Source organism: Archocentrus centrarchus, unplaced genomic scaffold, assembly GCF_007364275.1.
Source record: "Archocentrus centrarchus isolate MPI-CPG fArcCen1 unplaced genomic scaffold, fArcCen1 scaffold_38_ctg1, whole genome shotgun sequence".
NCBI lineage: Eukaryota > Metazoa > Chordata > Actinopteri > Cichliformes > Cichlidae > Archocentrus > Archocentrus centrarchus.
Genome location: NW_022060265.1, coordinates 1,941,386 through 1,960,735, shown reverse-complemented (window position 1 = coordinate 1,960,735; position 19,350 = coordinate 1,941,386). Strand labels below are relative to the sequence as shown.

At 39.9% G+C, this 19,350-nt stretch overlaps 1 protein-coding gene across 2 annotated transcripts in view; it reads right to left on the bottom strand.

Moving 5' to 3' along the window:
• tenm3 (teneurin transmembrane protein 3) overlaps positions 1 to 19,350 on the bottom strand; it is a 280,572-nt gene that overhangs the window by 89,977 nt on the left and 171,245 nt on the right. For both annotated transcript variants that reach the window (XM_030724603.1, XM_030724604.1), the window contains 4 exons: positions 17,121 to 17,321; positions 12,101 to 12,286; positions 3,800 to 3,946; positions 91 to 221 (listed from right to left, as the gene is read on the bottom strand). In XM_030724603.1, the coding sequence (XP_030580463.1) occupies positions 91 to 221; positions 3,800 to 3,946; positions 12,101 to 12,286; positions 17,121 to 17,321 (665 nt within the window). The remainder of the gene's footprint in view (positions 1 to 90; positions 222 to 3,799; positions 3,947 to 12,100; positions 12,287 to 17,120; positions 17,322 to 19,350) is intronic.

The window sequence follows — 19,350 nt, the reverse complement described above, 5'->3', positions numbered from 1 at the left end:
AAGGCAAAATAAACACACAGGTAAACTGATGCTGTTACACTGAAAAGTACAGTCAATTTATCCCTTCAATTTCTGATTGGATCCCCTCACCTGTTGAGGAGCCAATGAGGACGGCGACTGGCTGAGCACCTCCCCTGGATCAGGCGACCCTTTGCAGTAGAGCTGGTTCTGACAGGACGGCTGTAGGCAGCAGTCCGGATCCATGCAGTCAACTAAGCCGTCTGAAACACACAAACGTGTATTCACAAAGCCAGCACAGAACTGTGTCAGATATACAGGGGTTCTAACCTGAGACCGTTTGGCTTCAAATGTGAAGCTTAATGAACAGTTGAGATTATACTTACGCTCATGAGGAAGTGCAGGATAGCATTAGCAGGCTTCCCATGATGCAGGATTAAACCTCCCCACAAGCTTTTCTTTTTTAGTCATTTGGAGACCATAGTGGAGACTTACCACATGTTTAATACATGTTACATTTAGTTAGTTTATTTAAAAAAGAAAAAAATAGTTTGAGCCACAGAAACGTTAACACTAAATTCAGACACTGTTTCATACATGATAGAACCAGCCTCACAGGCTGGACTGATACAAGATGATTTTAACAGCTGCAGTTGATCCAGAAAAACACGACTCCAGCAAACTCACAGTCCTGAACAACCTGCACAACAACAAGTTAAATCATTAACAGCTCTCCTTACAGTAAATGACTGAGACCAGACATTCAAGGATGAAGTATGGAATGATAACTTAAAAGCTAAATTTTTATGAAGAGATGATGGAGAGATGAAAACAGTAAGAACTGGAGATATAGAGGGATGAGGAGGAAACTGAAGGATTAAGAAGAGAGGATGGATAACAGAGAGACAGAGCAAGCATATGAGGACCATAACAGCTAACAGGTCCTGAGAGTGATGGATCCAAATCTGCAATTTATGGTTCCAATCGTTGTCAGTATGTACAGAGGAGCCGCCGTACAACAATGAATGTGTACAACCATCTGGTACAGTTTGGGGCTGCATTTGAGCCAGTGGTGCTGGCGGACCTTGTCAAACTTGATGGAATTATGAACGCAGAGATGTACCACTATCCAGTACCATCGGGAAAGCATCTGTTTGCCAACAGCTTACTTTTTCAGCATTACAATGATCCCAAACACACTACCAGTGCAGGAAAAGCATACCTGGGTAGAAAAATACACAGTGGAACACTTTTAGTCACAGATTGGCCTCTTCAGAGCCCAGATCTCAACATTACTGAAGCAAGATGGGATACTCTTGACAGAGAACTAAACAAATGATGGCCCACATCCAAAGGAGAGCTTGGAAATGTCCTTCAAGAAGCCTGGAGTACTGTTCCTGAACACTACTCCTTAAAGAAATTACAAGAAAGCTTGCCTAAGAGAGTTCAGACTGTAATATAAAATAAATATTGACATTCAAGTGTTTTAGAATCACACAAAGATAGTTTTTGCTTCATATATTATATTTCCATCTACGTTAGCAGATGCTTCAATAAATCACTGCAGCTTTTTCTCCTTTTCTTAGCAAGACAAAAAGAAATGAATGGCGACACAAGACTATTGCACCATACTGTATGACACACAATCATAGGACTTTAGACTAGACTTTAAATATGGTGTGTCTGCTAATAACTACAGAGTTGTTATGCCACTGAAAAATGTTAAAAAAAAGGAAAAGCATCATTAGGAACTGGCAAACCTGACTGTGATGGTTTCTTCTGGCTTGTTTTACAAAAGTGAAAGAATATGACAGGAAATTAGTCTGATGTTGACATGAGGGAAATGCTCTCCCTTTGCACTGAGGACACAGTAACTAGGCAGCTTAATGGGACTCTAAGAGCCAGAGACAATATTCCTAAGTTACTGTACTGTTTCTCTTGATCTGGGTTTGAAAATAGTATAAATAAGTCAAATATTGATGGGCTTCTGAGGAAGGAGTGCCAATAAAGCAATGAAACAAAGGTGTGGAAAATGTAAAATAAAAGGTTACCTTGTACTCTGAAATTCATAATGAAGGGATGAGAGAAGATGGATAAATACAGTGGAATTACTACGTGTACAGTGTATGTATATTAGGGACTACCAAGAAGGACAGAGGGGAAAGAAAAAATGGTGAGTTGCAATGTGAAAGATCCATCCATCCATTTTCTTCCACTGGGGCGTGGTGACAGCAGCCTAAGCAGAGAAACCCAGACCTTCCTCTCCCCAGCTAACTCCTCTAGTTTTCTCAGGGAAACACCGAGGCATTCCCAGGCCAGAGATAAAATCTCCCTCTATGGTCATCTATGGTATGAATTTTAACATTGTTATTGAGTTATCACATTCACAAGATATTTAGAAAACTTGACTTCTGACCTTGACCTTTAGCTCAAGGTCACTGAGATTCTAACTCATCCAAGATTTTTAGTAGATGCATTTCTACTGTGTTCACAAGGTTTTCAGAAAAACTTGACCTCTGACTTCTAACTTTACCCAATTATGGCAAAAATTTAATCGGGCGATCTAGGGGTCAGTAGTCAGTTTTTGTGCAAATTTGGTATGAATCACACTGGTAGTTTTGCTGTAAAATTGTTAACAAGGAAACAGACAGACAGATACCAAAAAACAATACCCCATTCTCCCCTCTGCGGGGGGGGCATGAAAAAACAGAAAAGCTGAGGAGAGAACAAATTTCAGTGGCCTCCACTTTTAGAACTATTCCTGTTTTGGGGGTTGTCTCAATGTTCCAACTCTAGTGCAGCTGTTGTTAAGTTCATTAACACCAAAGCTGCTGAAATTGATTAAAAGAACCCTTTGCTACTTAACTTGATGCTATGCTCTGATTAATAAAAGCTCCTTTCATGTTTTTGAGCAGTGTACCTAAGAGTTTTATTTATGCTCCTTAGTTGAAAGGCTGTTTCAAAGCTTTCAAAACTACCTACAAAAGATCCAATCCCCAGTAGTGTTGGTCTGCCTTTCTACTGCACTGTCAAAGGGAGGCTCATAACAAATGCAGCTGTGCTGCTCAGGTACATTTCAGCAAGTTTGTTAATCCATCACAAGGTAGGCCTAGCTTAATTAATCTAATATGGCCAACCAATATTAAAAGGATGCCCTTTTATCATTTTTCTGGACACTTATGGGGACCAGATTTTACTAATTAAAAATCATGTCAGTAAGGCTTCAAACTGAGCCCAGAAACTTTACAGTTTTTACTGTGGTCATTTATTATCACAGTCAAAAGGGTGCTTTACTAGCTGACTTCTATGTGTCCACCTTTTTCATTTTACTGGTGTGCAGCTCACAGCAGTCTCTTCTGGGTGCCACTCAAAAGTTTGGACACACTCACCCATTCATATGAACTACTACTGTGTATATATATATATATATATATATATATATATATATATATATACACACACATTTACTTATTCTCTCCCCTTCTAACATAGACAGTTATGCTGCAAGCAGAAGTGTGTATTTTTTTCCTCAGTCCTCGACATATTAGCAGAGAGGAGGTTTAAAAAGAGAACAAGTACAGAGTGCTTTGAGAACTCTGAGAATGTAAAAACGGTTCCACTCACTGTTCCAATCCCAGACCTTCTCCCAGGGCATATCTAGGGTAGACCTGTCAACTGCTAATTTCTACCTAATGTCTCTGTACCCTCGGGAGGACAACTGCACAATCCTGCCACTAGATTTATTATTCTCCTTACCCCATGTTCATCCAGCCATCAACCAAACCTGTTTATATAGTTAACAATCTATCTGCACACTCTTAGAGTATGTACACAAACATACCTCCTTCATTGTCCTTGCTGTCGGTACATAGAGTTTCCATGGCAACATGGCACCCTGCCCCTCTCCATCCTGACTGGCAGATGCAGTGCCATCCGCTGGCCTCCAAGGTGCATCGTCCATTGTTATTGCAGAGACCTGGACAACCCTCTGGGTACAGGGGACAAACACAGTTAGAAAAGTTAGAGCAGTGGGAGTAAAGGGCGCCAGAACACGGATGACCATCAGTGTGAAAAACAGGCTTCAACCTATATACATTTTTGAAGGGAGGTGATGACATTGTTGTACTGAACTGCTGTGAAATGAGAGTTTTTGTTGTTGTTTTTTAAATTTGGGGCCATTTTCATTCCAAAAATTCAGCATATTTGGAGTTTCTCTCTCAGCTTGGAAAAGCCTCTGAAATAGCACTGAGACCATCATGGGACAATAAATTTTCACTCCAAGTCAGAAACAGCCTGGGGGCATTGGCAGCCTCTGAAGCTACGAGGCTGGGTTCAGACTGCTGAGTGAAATCCTCCTGTTACACACTGAGGTGATTTCAGTCCAACATCTGATAAAAATACCCCTCCAGAAAACAAAAAACAGAAACAAACCAAACCAAGACAAAAACCAGGAAATACATTAGAAATTTTCTAACCAATGGACTTTGACTTTAGCTTAGAGGGAAAAAAAAGAAGAAGAAGAAAGAAAATAATTGAGAAAATAGTCAGTTTAACTCAGCAGGCTGGCCCATGGCTTACAATGTGTGTGAAAACTGCCTGTTGAGTCTGTACTTGGCTGGATGGATCTGCATAATCTGTTCCATTAAACAAATAAACTAAAAACTGAATGTGTCAAGATTAGAAACAGGCTTACACCGAATGTCTTATCAAATCAGTTGTCACTTGAATACATTTTAGAAAACAATATGGAGATTTTATTATCCCAACATATATAAAATGCTGTTTCAGAAGCTTGTCGGCTCTCAAGAAATATTCGGGATGTGGTGTAAAATGGAAATAAACACAGAATGCAATGATTTCCAAAATTAAAGACCCCAGAAACATGTTTCAAAAAAAGCTGCAAAAAGAAACTGGAAAATTTATATAATGCTAAAGAAAACAATGAACCAACCAACTAACCTTACACTGTTCCACAATGTAAGACACATTAATTAAAAATACAATGACAGCATGTCAGGGAGGCCGTCAGACACAAGCAAAGACGTGGGTTAAAAAGTTTAAGAATGACCTTTCTCAGTGTATCAAGATCTTTGTGATACAAAGAATTTCATCATCTAAAGTACATTATTATTATTGACGTATTATTAAACCATATTGGAGAAAAGTTCAGAAAATCCACATAAATGTCTGTATTCATGGGGCTATGTTTGGGAACTGGGAATCACTGCATGGGCTTGGTAATACTTCTGAAAATCACTGTGAGTGGACTCATGGAAAATGCAAAGAAAAAGACAGACGTGAATAAGATCCAAAAATACAGCTGCCTGCTCGAGGCTACAGACAAGTTGCACCATCAGTGCACAGTTCAAAGGTCAGCATCTGTGACAGTACGGAGGTCCATCAGGACATTAGTGACATTAACTTTCATCCAGGTAATGAAATTCTTTGAAACATGTTGTTGGCATCAACTGGAGTCATTCAATTAAAATAAAACAACATTTCTCAGTTTCAACATTTAATTTCAGGATTGAATCTAATATTTTTAATTAGAAATAAGGTCTAAATGTTTTTGGAAATGATTGCATTCTGTTTTAATCACATTTCACAAAGTGTTTGACCTTTCTCAAAAAAGGGGGTTATATCCATCAGCAAGTTCAATACAAAATTTACCAGACTTCAAAAACATATCTCGGTTAAATCTGGATGTGTTTAAAGGCATTCAACCCCGTGTGATGAACCTTCCTCCATTTAATGGACTGACAGACTGATAACTTGATAAGACAAATAAGACAGTTAATTACAGCAGCTCACGTGTGAGAGACACAGACTGACAGACAGACAGACAGTCAGCCTTTGGTGAAATGCACTCATGTTGTAGTTTCACATGAAGTACCAGGATTGCCAACAGCCTAAACGGCTGCGCTGTCTGCTGCTTGGCTTTGACTGAAAATTAATCCAAAATAATGCAGAATTTTTCATTCGTGAACAAAAAAAGAAGATGGCATTGTTGCATAATGTGGTTATGGAAACAGGCCATACAAACAAACCAAAAATAAAGTCAAAAGCAGAAAAGTCTCCGCATGTCAAACTGAAAAGTTTGTCTGAGTAAATTCTAACTAAATCAGAGAGAATTTTAACACCAAGTGAACTGACAAGCACTATGATTTCTCTTCAAAAGGATGCTTGTTTCTGCTGCAAAAATATGGATTCCTTTGGTCTCGTTCTTCTCGTCAGTCAAAGAAACAAAATAATAAGTTCAAATCCATGTGAAAACACAACAGGTAGACATAAAGACAGCACACAAAGTATAGGGAGGGCAGGGTGTTTTGGATTACATGCCTCCAAAGACTATACTTTATGCCTCTGTTTGGCATTCCTTGATCACAAATTTGACAGTGAGGCTTGCAATCAGACTGATCAAAACAGTAAATATCAGAACCAAGCAAAGCCCAGCTGGAGAGACAGAACAAGGAATGGAGGTAAAGACCGAGGGGAAGGAAAACAGAGAGAGAGCAAAGTGAAGACAGATCAAAGACAGAAGGACAGCCACTGGCTTAATTAACACATATCAGGCTGGTGGATGCAAGACAAAACAGGAGTCACACACCTTTGCTTCATGACTGTGCGTGCATTTGTAATTTCTGTAGGTATGTTCTCATGTGCATCTTTAGCTGTATGGTCTATGTGTTGTGTGTGAGTCAGAGACAGGAAAAGGAATGATGCAACCAGAAAAAAATACAGAAATAGAAGTATACGACGATACAAAGTCTACACCGAGCATTGAGAAAGACTGGAGAACAGCAGAAGAAAAAAAAGAAGAGACAGAAAAACTAAAACGAAATGGAATGAACCAGAAATATAAGTTTATAAAGCAGAGTGTGAAGTGACTGTATTTTGGGACAGTAAGGCCTTTATTAGTCTTGGCACGAGTTACCTTTATATCCTGAGAATAGGAGAGGGCACCAGGAAGAGAGGGAGGAAAATTAGGGAAAAAGTAAATTGAAACAAAAGCAGCACTGCCAAGTATACTCTGTGACAGACAGATGAAGATGGCAACCAAAGGAAGAGGAGGGCAGCAAGGAAGAGCTGGGATCACAGCAGACAAAGAAGTCGACCCATAGCAGTGCAAATATTTCATTTAGATCTGTCTTCATTCACAGTTTAGATCTCAGAAGAGAGAAGAAAGACAGAGCCAATAAAAAATGCAGCAGTTTACGATAATACGAAGGCATTATGACGCACATAACGCAGATTCTGTTAATAACGAAGCTGGAGAGAATGGACTGAAATCAAATGCAGTGCACTAGCCTTCTGGACGAGGATGAAGCAGCTTTCACCACGACAGAGGCTGAAGCTCGAACCTTCAGCTGCTGATCCTCTAATAACTACTAGATGATATGAAGTGATATATTTAATGCTGGAAGGTTTGTTTTTTTAATTACCACCTATTACAATCTAGACACAATGGTGATGTAAAACACCAGCTAAATGTATTTCACAGTGATCTGAATGGTGTCTCAAGCAACTGTTAACAGTGGAGATGGTTCAGGAAACACAATAGCAGCTAGGATCATGGCACAGTTTAATGAATGAGGACAAAGCACACACACCCACAGAGCTGAAAAATGAAAAAAATTAAAAATGCATAAGTGCCAAAAACAGCAGTATGTGAAGCGTCCACTCGAGGCTGGCTCCAAAAGTGAGCCATCCACTCCTGAGGTAACATGTCCAACAGCACACCCTGGTACAAAGAACAGTTTAGGTACCTTTGAATATTTCCCCTCCTCTATAACAATCAATTTACTCCTCTCCACAGCTGACTGTGGGATCTGAGGAAATTTCAGGACTGGACTCGTTGCACAGGTATCATCCTATCACGGTACCACGCTGGGATTCACTGCGCTCCTGAGAGCGACCCATTCTCTCACTGATGTTTGTGGAAGCAGTCTGCATGTCCAGGTGCTGTTTATACACCTGGAACACCTGACGTCAGTGATTTGGATGGGTGAGGGAATACTTTTGGCAGTATAATGTAGCAGCTCAGAAAATGCTAACACTACAACTTCAAAATGCTTTATCAAGACAATGGTTCAGTTCATGGTTGCTATAGCCACTGTTAAGAGAAAGGAGTCTGAAACAGGAGGCAGTCAAAGGCCAGGACAAACACAGAGTAGCATCCATGTTGGTGAGCTGTGTGTGTCCTGGTTTGTGTGTTTGTCCTCAGACAGTGTTTTTGTAACTACTCCTAAAACCAGAGTGGGAGACAGCATTTAATGTTACCTAACAAAGAAACAAAGTCGCACAGTCATGCTATAGCTTCATATTTTTGACACCAGTTTTATTTTTTCAGTGTTATTTCTCTTAAATGGTGATTTTCCTCATTTTGACATCGTGGACTGATCTAAATCATGCACACTGTCCGTAGTCACTGCTCTAGAGGACGAGGCAGTCAGAGGCCCAAATCAGCGCAGTCAGGAATTCAAATTATTTTTCAATGTCAGTGAAATGTGGCACCTGTTTTTAGGCTGCAGTATATACATAATTTCAGGTTTCACCTTTCGCTCTTGTTAGCAGTATAACTGTCAGAAATTTGTGCCTAGTGATTGATGCTTCTTGAGGAAATACATTTAGGGAGTTAAAATTAACTTCTTCCTGAATATTTTTGTACACAGGTTTATACATCCTACTTTTTTTAATCAGAGAATGAGATGTTTTCTGAAGATTGAGTCAGAACAGTTTCATGCTGGCAGCCAGCCAATCAAAACAGACTGGACTCAGCAGGAGCCCGTCTTAAAGAGATCTATTTTCAAGCTGAAATGGGAGGCTGTATAAAGGGGCTTTACAAAGAGTTTTTTTCCACTTTAAACATGTGCCAGTAGAGCTCCAGAATCAAAATGTAGAGCTGGAAAGAAATTTCAAGGAGAAACCATTTATAACATTTATAATAACATGATTTTAGACCATCATTTCATGTAAGCTTTTTGTTAGGAAAGACTCAATTTTGCAGGGTAGAGGCCGAAGGCTCGTGAAATCGGTTGGTCTAAAATTCTCGGGGCCTGCCAGGATCCCAGTCTGCCACACTCTTGGTTAAGCAACATTATCTCTGGAGTATTCCTTCTTTACGTATACAAGGATATACGCTATGGTGGGTCCTGCTTGGTCTTTCACCTTCATCTTCAGGCCACAGTCACAAAAATGCTTTCTCTCCACAACAGACAACAGTACAGATGTCAGCTTAGAAAACTCCTTCAGAAACATGTGGCACCAAACGCAACTGCATTCAGGGAACAGTCTAAAAAAAAGCACTTATAAAACACTATAATATAATTACTTTTACTGATCAATACCTCTGAGTATGCATCTTTGAGCTCTGTATCTGGAATATTCCCATGCCACAAGGAGGGCTCGGAATATCATCATATCACTTAAAATGAAACTTTTAAGTTGTGCAAAACTGGTAATTACAGTAATGTCCTGTATGAACTAAAGCATTTACATCTTTAACACAAGAAGCAACTGTCAGAGTCGGATTACAGCTCTTTAAATCCAGTCACAACTACGTGGGCATTTGACTGTGCAGCAGCACACAACACAGAGGGAAGGAAGCAGCTCACAGGAAAACTCAGAGTTCATGGTCTGCATCAGAGAGGGTCAGTACTGCTTTTGTCTGTGCTTGGATAGCTCTTGTCTGCTCAAAGTAAAACACAGAGTTGTCCAAAGTCACTGAAAAAGTCCAATATTACAACATCAAACATGCAGTTATCAACAAAGGGAGTGAACGCAATAATACCAGGTAAATGTCTTTCAGTGAGTCCAGCTCTTATTACAGCTGGTGTAAATTTGTTTTATGGATGTCCCCTCTTTTTGTGACCCAGCTGTATCATCCAAAACTGGATCCTTACCCTGCTTCGAGACATTCACTACAATGAAACTAAAAGTTATATACAAACCTTAAAATACTAACTAACTAAAACACGGTAAACTAGTACTACTAATAGTTTGTTTTTTATGGAAAAAGGCAGTCTGCTGCTTAAATAGTCAGGAACAAGTGGGCAGCAGAGGAAAACATTCAGAGTCATTCAAAGCCAGCTGTGAAAAAACCAGACCAAGCTGACAGTTAAACATGTACAGGCTTTGTTTTCTACTGCCTGAGGACAATATTTAAATCCTTACAGCTCATCAGAGCTGGCATAATGATTGAGAGAAATGCAATCAATCAATCAATCAATCAATCAATCAATCAATTGCTAAAGCAGCCACAGCTCAGCAGTGCATAAAGAGAAAAAGCAAAGGATGAAGGGAGGGGGAAAAACTAGTGATAATACTGATTATACATTTTTAAAAAAAGTGTACAGTACCTTTCACTCTAATATCCGGATTGTGAGCTTTAAGAAGGGAGGAAAAAAGGAAAAAAAGACGGATAGAAAAAGAGAATTTAGTACAGAAAAGGCAGCAGAAAAAAGATATGAATTAAAGTGGAGACCCATTAATTCATCATCACATTCATCAGAGAAACCTTGCACGCTTCAATGGCCAATCCACGATCAGGGCAACTACAGTTACTTTGTAAATGAGAGGATATGATGTAAGCCGGGCTGTTTCTGAGCTGAAATATAAAAACAACTAATTAATGAATCTGGAAACGATTCTTGAGTGAAGTCACAGTCTCTAACTGTATCTCTAACACGGACTAACCACAGATGTAAATGTGGTGGTTAGAGATGAGGAAGCCCAAATGATTCCTCTCAATCCATCTCAGTAAACAAGCTGTTTGTTGGCTAAGCTCCTCTTCAGCTCACTGTTATGCTTTCAGCATCCTCCTCCCCATGTGTGAGAGAGTGTGTGTCTAAGTGACAATAACTGAAGCCAATTTGGAGCTCTTTCCCAGTCTGTTTGACACCAAACAGCTTTTGAAGTGAAGCATTTGGTAGTGAGTCGAGGCTACCACAATGGTACAACTAATCTGTTTCACTGGTTAACCATCGCAGCATAAAAGGATGGAGTTTCTCAATTGATCATGGATACTGCAAACATAATCCCAGTGTCTGCGTCACTGAAAACAAGAAACAGCTGTTCTTTAGAAGTGCCTTGAGTGATATAGCTCAGTCCCACTTACACCGATCAGGTATAACCACTGACAGGCTGACGGTACATAACACTGATTATCTCTTCATCATAGCACCTGTTAATGGGTGAACAAACAAGTCCAATCCATGGAAACCCCACCCTGGAACTTACAGGATCTGTTCCTAGCATTGGGGTGCCAGATACCACAGCACACCTTCAATGGGTTCAGGCTGTTTTGGCAGCAAAAAGGGGACCAACACAATATTAGGCAGGTGTTATGCCTGATTGGTGTATGTCTTACAGTATCCAAAGAACATCACTCTCCACTATCTGCTAAAGCCAGTCAGCAAATACAAGTTGCATGAAGGTTTTCTCTAAGGCTTCCTCAGGTGTGTGCTGGTCACGGTTTACTTTCTGACTATGAATGCAGATGAACTATCTGGGGCAGGACTCCTTGTTCCTTCAGACCTTTGTTTGGCTGAGGACTATGTAACTTTAGGCTAGTTATCAAACTGCAATATGATCACTTGACTCTGATCATATTGTGTAATAGATAGACAATACGGTGTATTAGCAACAACCAGGAAGCAGTGTTTTAGATGCATGCAAGGCCATAAACTTTCTGGAAGTAATTAAGGCAGAGCTGACAGATAAGATCAATCTTTTTGCTGTGTTGGTCGCTAACACCAGCTACAAAAAATACCTCACCATTATCATCCAGCACTGTGACCAATTTGACTGATGCTGAAGGGTAATTCAGCTTTAACAGCCTAGATCCAGTGGCACTATCGCAACTTTTGCAAGTTTTATTGGATGACAATTAACGACATATTATTACTAGCCTAATTTTCTCTAATCTTACCCTCGGAGTAGCCACTAAGACGAGAGACTGTAATATATCTGTGAAGAGTTATATGAGGTCCAATCAGTGAAAAAGAGCTCACCTAAAATATTTGTAGGTTTCTTCAAGGCTGTATGCTACTCTGTCATTGTGTCCAACTCAGAACTTTGAAAGTATAGTTGTAATAGAAAGTGTGTGCGTGTGTGTGTGCGTGTGTGTGTGACACCCACTCACCGATGTTACAGTGCTCCCCTGTCCATCCCTGGTCACACTCACACTTCCCGTCTTTACACACTCCGTTCTTGCTGCACAGTGGGTGGCAGGCCTTTTGGTCACACACACTTCCGGTCCAGCCCTCCTCACAGCGGCACACACCGCCATAACACACACCATGGCTGCCACAGTCTACGTCACACACCTCTGTAACAGTAACAAGGTGAAATGAATCACATGCAATCAAAAAAACACATGAGAATGCAACCATAAAAACCTGCCCACACAGAGTGATGAAATATTAGAAAATAAGTTAAACCTTTCCTGTGTGTTTGTCCTTGGTTCACCTGCAGCTGTGAACTGGACTGCACTCTGTGTTTGCTATATTACATCTTAGCATGAAATAGTAAGGTTAGGGAAGCGCTCACTACAGAATACTACAAGTCATTGTGTTTATTTATGTGTGTGTGTGTGTGTGTGTGTGTGTGTGTGTGTGTGTGCGTGTGTGTGTGTGTGTGAGAGAGAGAGAGAGATTAAATCTAACTCTTGCACTGAAGTGCCTCAGGATATCTGGCTTTGTATCTATCCATGCATGCATGTGAGTTTTTATATACACCGCTCAGAAAATCATGCTAGGTATCTGTACTGATATGGACCGGGTAATGTGTTAGGAACAAAAGGACGCCAAATCAGAAAGGCAAACAGAGGCAGACTATCATCAGCTAATATTAACAAAACATACCACTCATAACAGAAGCACAGTAAGTGTTACCTGCAAAAAGCCCACTGTCTTCTTTTTATATCTATTTTTCTGAACAATTTCTGGAAGTGAAGCTGTGATATAAATCATGTTTTATTTCAAAAAGTATCACTGTCAGTGTTAATGCACTGGGATTTGTAAACCCACCACTGACCCATGCTTTTTTCACTTAGGGAATCTATGAATGAGTTCCTAATTTGGTAAAAATAACACAGAATATGTCCTAGGCCTTCTGTAAATATGGAAATATGTAAATATTCCATGGAAAATCAGTACCACTCAGTAACACTGACCTGAATGTATAATTATGCTCATGCATATGTGTGAGTTTTATGTGGACACTCCTCAAAAAAATGAAAGGAATACTTTGAAAACACATCAGATCTCAATGGAAAAAAAATCGTGTTGACATCTATACTAATATGGACTGGGTAATGTGTTAGGAAAGACAGAATGCCACATTGTTTTATGAAAATGAAAATGGTCAACTTACAGCGGGGTGAATTCAAAGTCACTCTGAAAATTAAAGTACAAAAATGATGAGGCAGGCTAGTACATTTTATCAAAATTTCATTGGAGCAACTCAAAATGGTAGTCAGTATTTTGTATGGCCCCCATGTGCTTGTATGCATGCTCCTAATGAGACAACAGATCGTGTCCTGGGGGATGTCTTCTCAGATCCAGACCAGGGCATCGCTGTGCCAAAAAGAAACCACCAGAAACTGAAACAAGCTTCTCTTCCGAAGACGACCACACGTGGAGATAAGGTCTCATCGATATCAGATTACACCATCAGCTGGAGTAAACCAACAGTTTTGTCTCTGAATTGTAATTTTCACAACTCCACCACCCCACTACAGTCAGGCAACATTAGCTATTTAATAGATGAATCACATTCATCTATTAAAAACGATAGAGGATGATCTGACATGTTTACCTCTATCACTCATGGGGAGAGCTGCCACCATTAAAATGATGGTTTTCCAAAAAAATAACTATTTGTTCTCACTGATCCCTAATAAACTGCCTGTTGTTTGGTTTAAGTCACATCTCAAAATTTCTATGGAAAAACAAACCATCACGAATAAGTTTAAAAACCTTACAGAAGCCATGCAGTGGTGGCCTAGAACTACTCACTACTTCTTAGCCAGTAGGCTGCAATACATTTCAAAATGGTTCAAATCAAGTTTGCTAGACAGCCCATGGTTGGACCTAGAACAAGCACTCTGTGGAAAAGTAAAAATCTACCTTTCATTAGCTCCAGTATTAACCATCATAACTGCCTTAAAAGTCTTAACATAAACACCTCTCTGATAGCCTGATGGGAATTTTTAAAAACGCGTAGCTTTACGGAGTCTTCATGTATTCCCTTAAACTAACATTCACCTGGAACAATCCAGATATTTGTCAGAAACAGGAAGCACTGGATTTTCTATCATGGCATGATAAGGGTATAAAAGAAATCTAGAACATGTTATTCAAGATAGAACCTTTATTTCATTTCAGGAGCATATATCAAAATATGGAATCAGCAACTGTAAATTTCTGAAATATCAGCAACTGAAGTTCATCATACAGGAAAAATTTTTTATCTCAATCAACTAAATATACAATTGTATATTATATACAATATACAATCGAATGGTGTCCAAATCTGAATTGGAAATGATTGTTCATGCTTTTGTCTCCTCACAGTTGGACTATTATAATTTGCTGTACACTGGTCTCCATAAGTCATCTTGAGATCACCATTTACACCCTTACATAATGTACAGTCTTGGTAATCGGCCTCGGGGGTTCCGGGCTTCCAGCTTAGCCATGATCTCATCTTTCAGATCAGCTGCACTGGCATTCAACGTACCATTTGTTATTGGGGCTTGGTACCCAATCTCGGAGTGTGGGGAACAGTCATGGTGCCCAGGCTGACCCCTGTCACTGAAAGCGTCAACATTGGGCATGTGAGCATTACAACTGGACCATGGAGCAATTGAAGACGGTGGCCTGGTCTGTTGAATCATGCTTTCTTATACATCACATTGATGGCCAGGTGCATGGGTGTCATTTACCTGGGGAACAGCCGGGCCAGGATGCACTATGTGATGCTTTGGGCAATGTTTTGCTGGGAAACTTTGGATCCTGCCATCCATGTGGATGTTACTTTGACACGTACCAACTATCTAAGCATTGTTGAAAACCATGTACACCAATTCATGGAAATGGTATTCACTGATGGCTGTGGCCCTTATTCTGAAGGATAATGCACCCTGCCACAACGGAAAAATGGTTCAGGGATGGTTTGAGGAGCACAACAACGAGTTTGAGGTTTTGACTTGGCCTCCAAATTCCATCACTTCCATAAAGCCCACCCACCACTTTAATCATACTCTGGATCTTGTCCTGACATATAACAGAAACTGGAGACTTAACAGTATTCCCTGAAAGCCCCCTCCTGTCTGATCATTTCTTAGTAACATTTACATTTACTTTAATGGATTACACAGCAGTGGGGAATAAGTTTTATTACAGCAGACGTCTTTCTGAAAGTGCTGTAGCTAAGTTTAAGGATCTAATTCCTTCATTGTTATGCTCTTCAGTGCCAACACAGTGCAGAGCAGCTACCTAAACTCTGTTCCCAGTGAGGTCGATTATCTCGTCAATAGTTTTACATCGTCACTGCGTACGACTTTGGATACTGTGGCTCCTCTGAAAAGGAAAGCTTCAAATCAGAAGTGCCTGACTCCGTGGTATAATTCACAAACGCACAGCTTAAAGCAGATAACCCGAAAGCTGGAGAGGGAATGGCGTCTCACTAAATTAGAAGATGCTCATTTAGCCTGGAAAAAGAGTTTGTTGCCCTATAAAAAAGCCCTCCGTAAAGCTAGGACATCTTACTATTCATCATTAATGGAAGAAAATAAGAACAACCCCAGGTTTGTTTTCAGCACTGTAGCCAGGCTGACAAAGAGTCAGAGCTCTGTAGAGCTTGTCCTGTTGGACCTCAATGCAGCTTTGATACTGTTGACCATAACATTTTATTACAGAGATTAGAGCATACTATAGGTATTAAAGGTACTGCGCTGCAGTGGTTTGAATCATATTCATCTAATAGACTCCAATCATGTAAATGGGGAGTCTTCTTCATGCACTAGCGTTCCACAGAGTTCTGTCCTAGGACCAATTTTATTTACACTATACATGCTTCCCTTCGGGTGCCTGGGTGGCTTAGTGGTGAAGCCAGCGACCACATACATATGCCGCGTTGCAGTGCGGGCGGCGTGGGTTCGCCTCCCGGCCCGTTGCCAATTTGCCCGTGTGTCTTACCCTGTATCTTTCCCTCATTTTCTATCTCTCTCCACTGCTAACAAAAAAGGTGCTGTGGCCAAAAATGCAAAAAAAAAAAAAGTACATGCTTCCCTTCGGCAGTATTATTAGAAAGCATTGTATCAATTTTCACTGTTATGCAGATGATACTCAGCTTTACCTATCAATGAAGCCAGATGACAGTGTGATGCACTGTGTAGCACAAAGAAGACAGTGGGCTATTTGCAGATAATACTAAATGTGCTTCTGTTCTGTGTGGTATGTTTTGCCGATGATGCTGTGTTCTCTTAAAAAAAAAGTTTTTCATGTTGTTCTGACTGCCACTCTCTGACTCACTCTACTGTTGAGACACAGAGCTCTTGTGTTGGAGCTACAACTGCAGGGTGTCTACCACACTGTAAGTCATCTTGAGATTACTGACGTCTTAATGTGGTTTGGCCCTTAGCTGTGGCATTGAACTTGTTAGATCTTCAGGCGAACTTCTCTTGACTGTGTGAAACACTTGGCTAACTTGGCTAAATTAACAACCTTTTTGCTATCAGGGTAGTGCCTGTGTAGAACAGTACACTTAAGTAGGAAATTTAGTCTAGCTAAAGAACGTTTATTCATCCTTTTAATATTTCCTCAGTACAGGGTTTAATCAACTATTTTATTTATCTTATGTCTTCTTGCTTTACAAGTTATACACCCTATTTAGTATTCCAGCACCTAGGGTGTTGCATTTCTAACACTGTTGTCTTAATTATGTTCTATTCTTTAACTACTTTTTGTTTTAATTTCATATTTACCCTTCTGTTCTTTACTCCTTTATAATGATTCAGTAAAGCACTGGAAAGTATTCATTCTGTGAGGCACTGTGAGATGCTGCTTTTGCAAATGCCTCAACAGAAAGTTTATTCTCTGGACAAAGAAATCAGAAAGAAAATGGAAAGTGGACACAGATAAACACTGCACACACACCTAAAGAGCAGTCAGGTCCAGTCCAGTTCTGGTCGCAGGCACAAGTACTGGTCTCTGCGTTGTAGGTGCCATGGCCTGAACACTGGTCTGGACACATGGCCTTGGTAATTTCACAGCTGGCTCCACCCCAGCCGGGCTGACAGTGACACTCACCGTGAATACACACCCCATGGGCTGAACAGCTGGGGTCAATACAGTCCACTGAAGACAGACGCAGAAAGAGAATTATCAGTTAAGTAAATAGTACATATAGGACACACACATACACACACACGTGTACATAGCTGCACTAACTGTTTTTTTAACCCTTGAGGGCAATGGAAAAGGCTCTACCTGGAGCCAGAAGCATAAAACCCCGTGTAGATTGGCACTAGAACTGTGCATACATACAAAGACAGAAAAGTGCATATACATACTATTTTATATAAAGTTGTGCATATGCATGACCCTCTTTTCTGAATCTTGGTCATGATATTATTTTACTCATGAGCTCATTCCTCTTTTTATATGTAGCAATGAATGGATGGATTCTTGGCTTGTTTCATTAATGGCATATAAAATCACTGTTTGTTTTAGGGGTGGTTGTAGCTCAGGAGCTAGAGCAGATCACTTACAGTACTAATCAGGAGGTTGGTGGTTCGATCCCTGTGTCCTCCAGCCTGCAGGCTAAAGTATTCTTGATCAAGATACTGAACCCTCAGAAGATACTGAATTCTCTGATGTGTTCAATTTGAATGTCAGATAGAAAGCAGTGCTTGTATTCATGCTTAAATGAGCCATGTTGTATAAAGTGCTCAAGTAAAAAAGCAGAGCATTTACCATCTCAGGTTCTTAGATTTGGACTGAAGATAGTGGACAACAGAGCTAAAAGACCACTTTCAACTGTTCCCATGCACAGACCAAAGAACGTTACATACAGTTTTGTATTTTTCTAGTAAATCCTACATGGCATCTTTCACACAAGTTTTCAGATTAGCAGCTGTAAATGGGATTAACACACACACACACACACACACACACACACACACACACACACACACACACACACACACACACACAAGCTCTGTTGTTTGGCACAGAGTCCCTCTCCCTCTGTCTTTCCAATAGACTAATTCACAAAGGATTAGTGTGACTGATGGCTGAATTATCTGAAACTAATCTAGTTACTGTCCTGTGATATACATTTTCCTATTTGTAGGTTTTACCTCTGTATACAGTGCACACCATTGTCTCTGCATGTAGGTAGGTGAACAGCAGATTAGTATTAATTAGTATTAATCCATTCAGATTAAATTAGTGTAGTATATTGTTTGCAGCTTGTTTTAGTCAGATACCTGTCAGCAATTGGACAGTTACCGTGGATATGTACTTGCACATCAGATTAAATTAATTAAGCATGTAGCTGTAACACTATATCTTAATAAGCTAACTGTCAGCAGCAGAGATTTTAGCTGATTAGCTTGTAAGAGTTAGAAAATGACTTCAAATCTACGCTGTTAAGCACTTAGCTCAATAGTTGATATTTATGTAGGGATAGCAGACAAAGATCATAACACTAGAATGATTTATAAATGTTTTACCTAACCCTAACCCTCATATACACCTGAGAAAAACTATCATTCATGAACGTAACATTTGCACATTAATATAAATGTTACACGTAAATTTTAATGGTCATCAGAGGGTTTAAGTTTTAAGAATTGGCAAGTTTTTATTTCCTGTCTGCCGCGGTTTGCCCTTTTACACCATTAATTGAAGGTGACAGATGGTCACAACAGTTGCCACAGAGAGGAGAATCTCTCTGGACATTTGCATGCTACGTTCAAAGAAACATGACTGACATAAAAAGCTGCAAGTAGTTGCTGCAAATGGTGGTTGTGACCATTAATTTCTATCAGGTAAAGTATTACTTTGCCTTTTCAGCCATTTCCATCTTAATTTCTATGTATACAATTAAACGTCCCTATTATTGATATTAGCATGAAGGTTAAAGTGTCTGTGGCCTGTAGCAAAATGTTGAAAGTCGTGCCCTGTCCTCTTTTAGGGATGTAACAAAAAACTTGTTTTAAACACTGCTGAAAATCACATTTGTATTAATTAAGCTATTTAGGTTCATTATTTATATGTAGATAATTTACAAATAATAGAAAAGCTGTGTATGACAATGAACATAAACAGCTAAAGATGATATGAGCTGTACATCATAAAGGACGGGGCCACTGTCATTCCA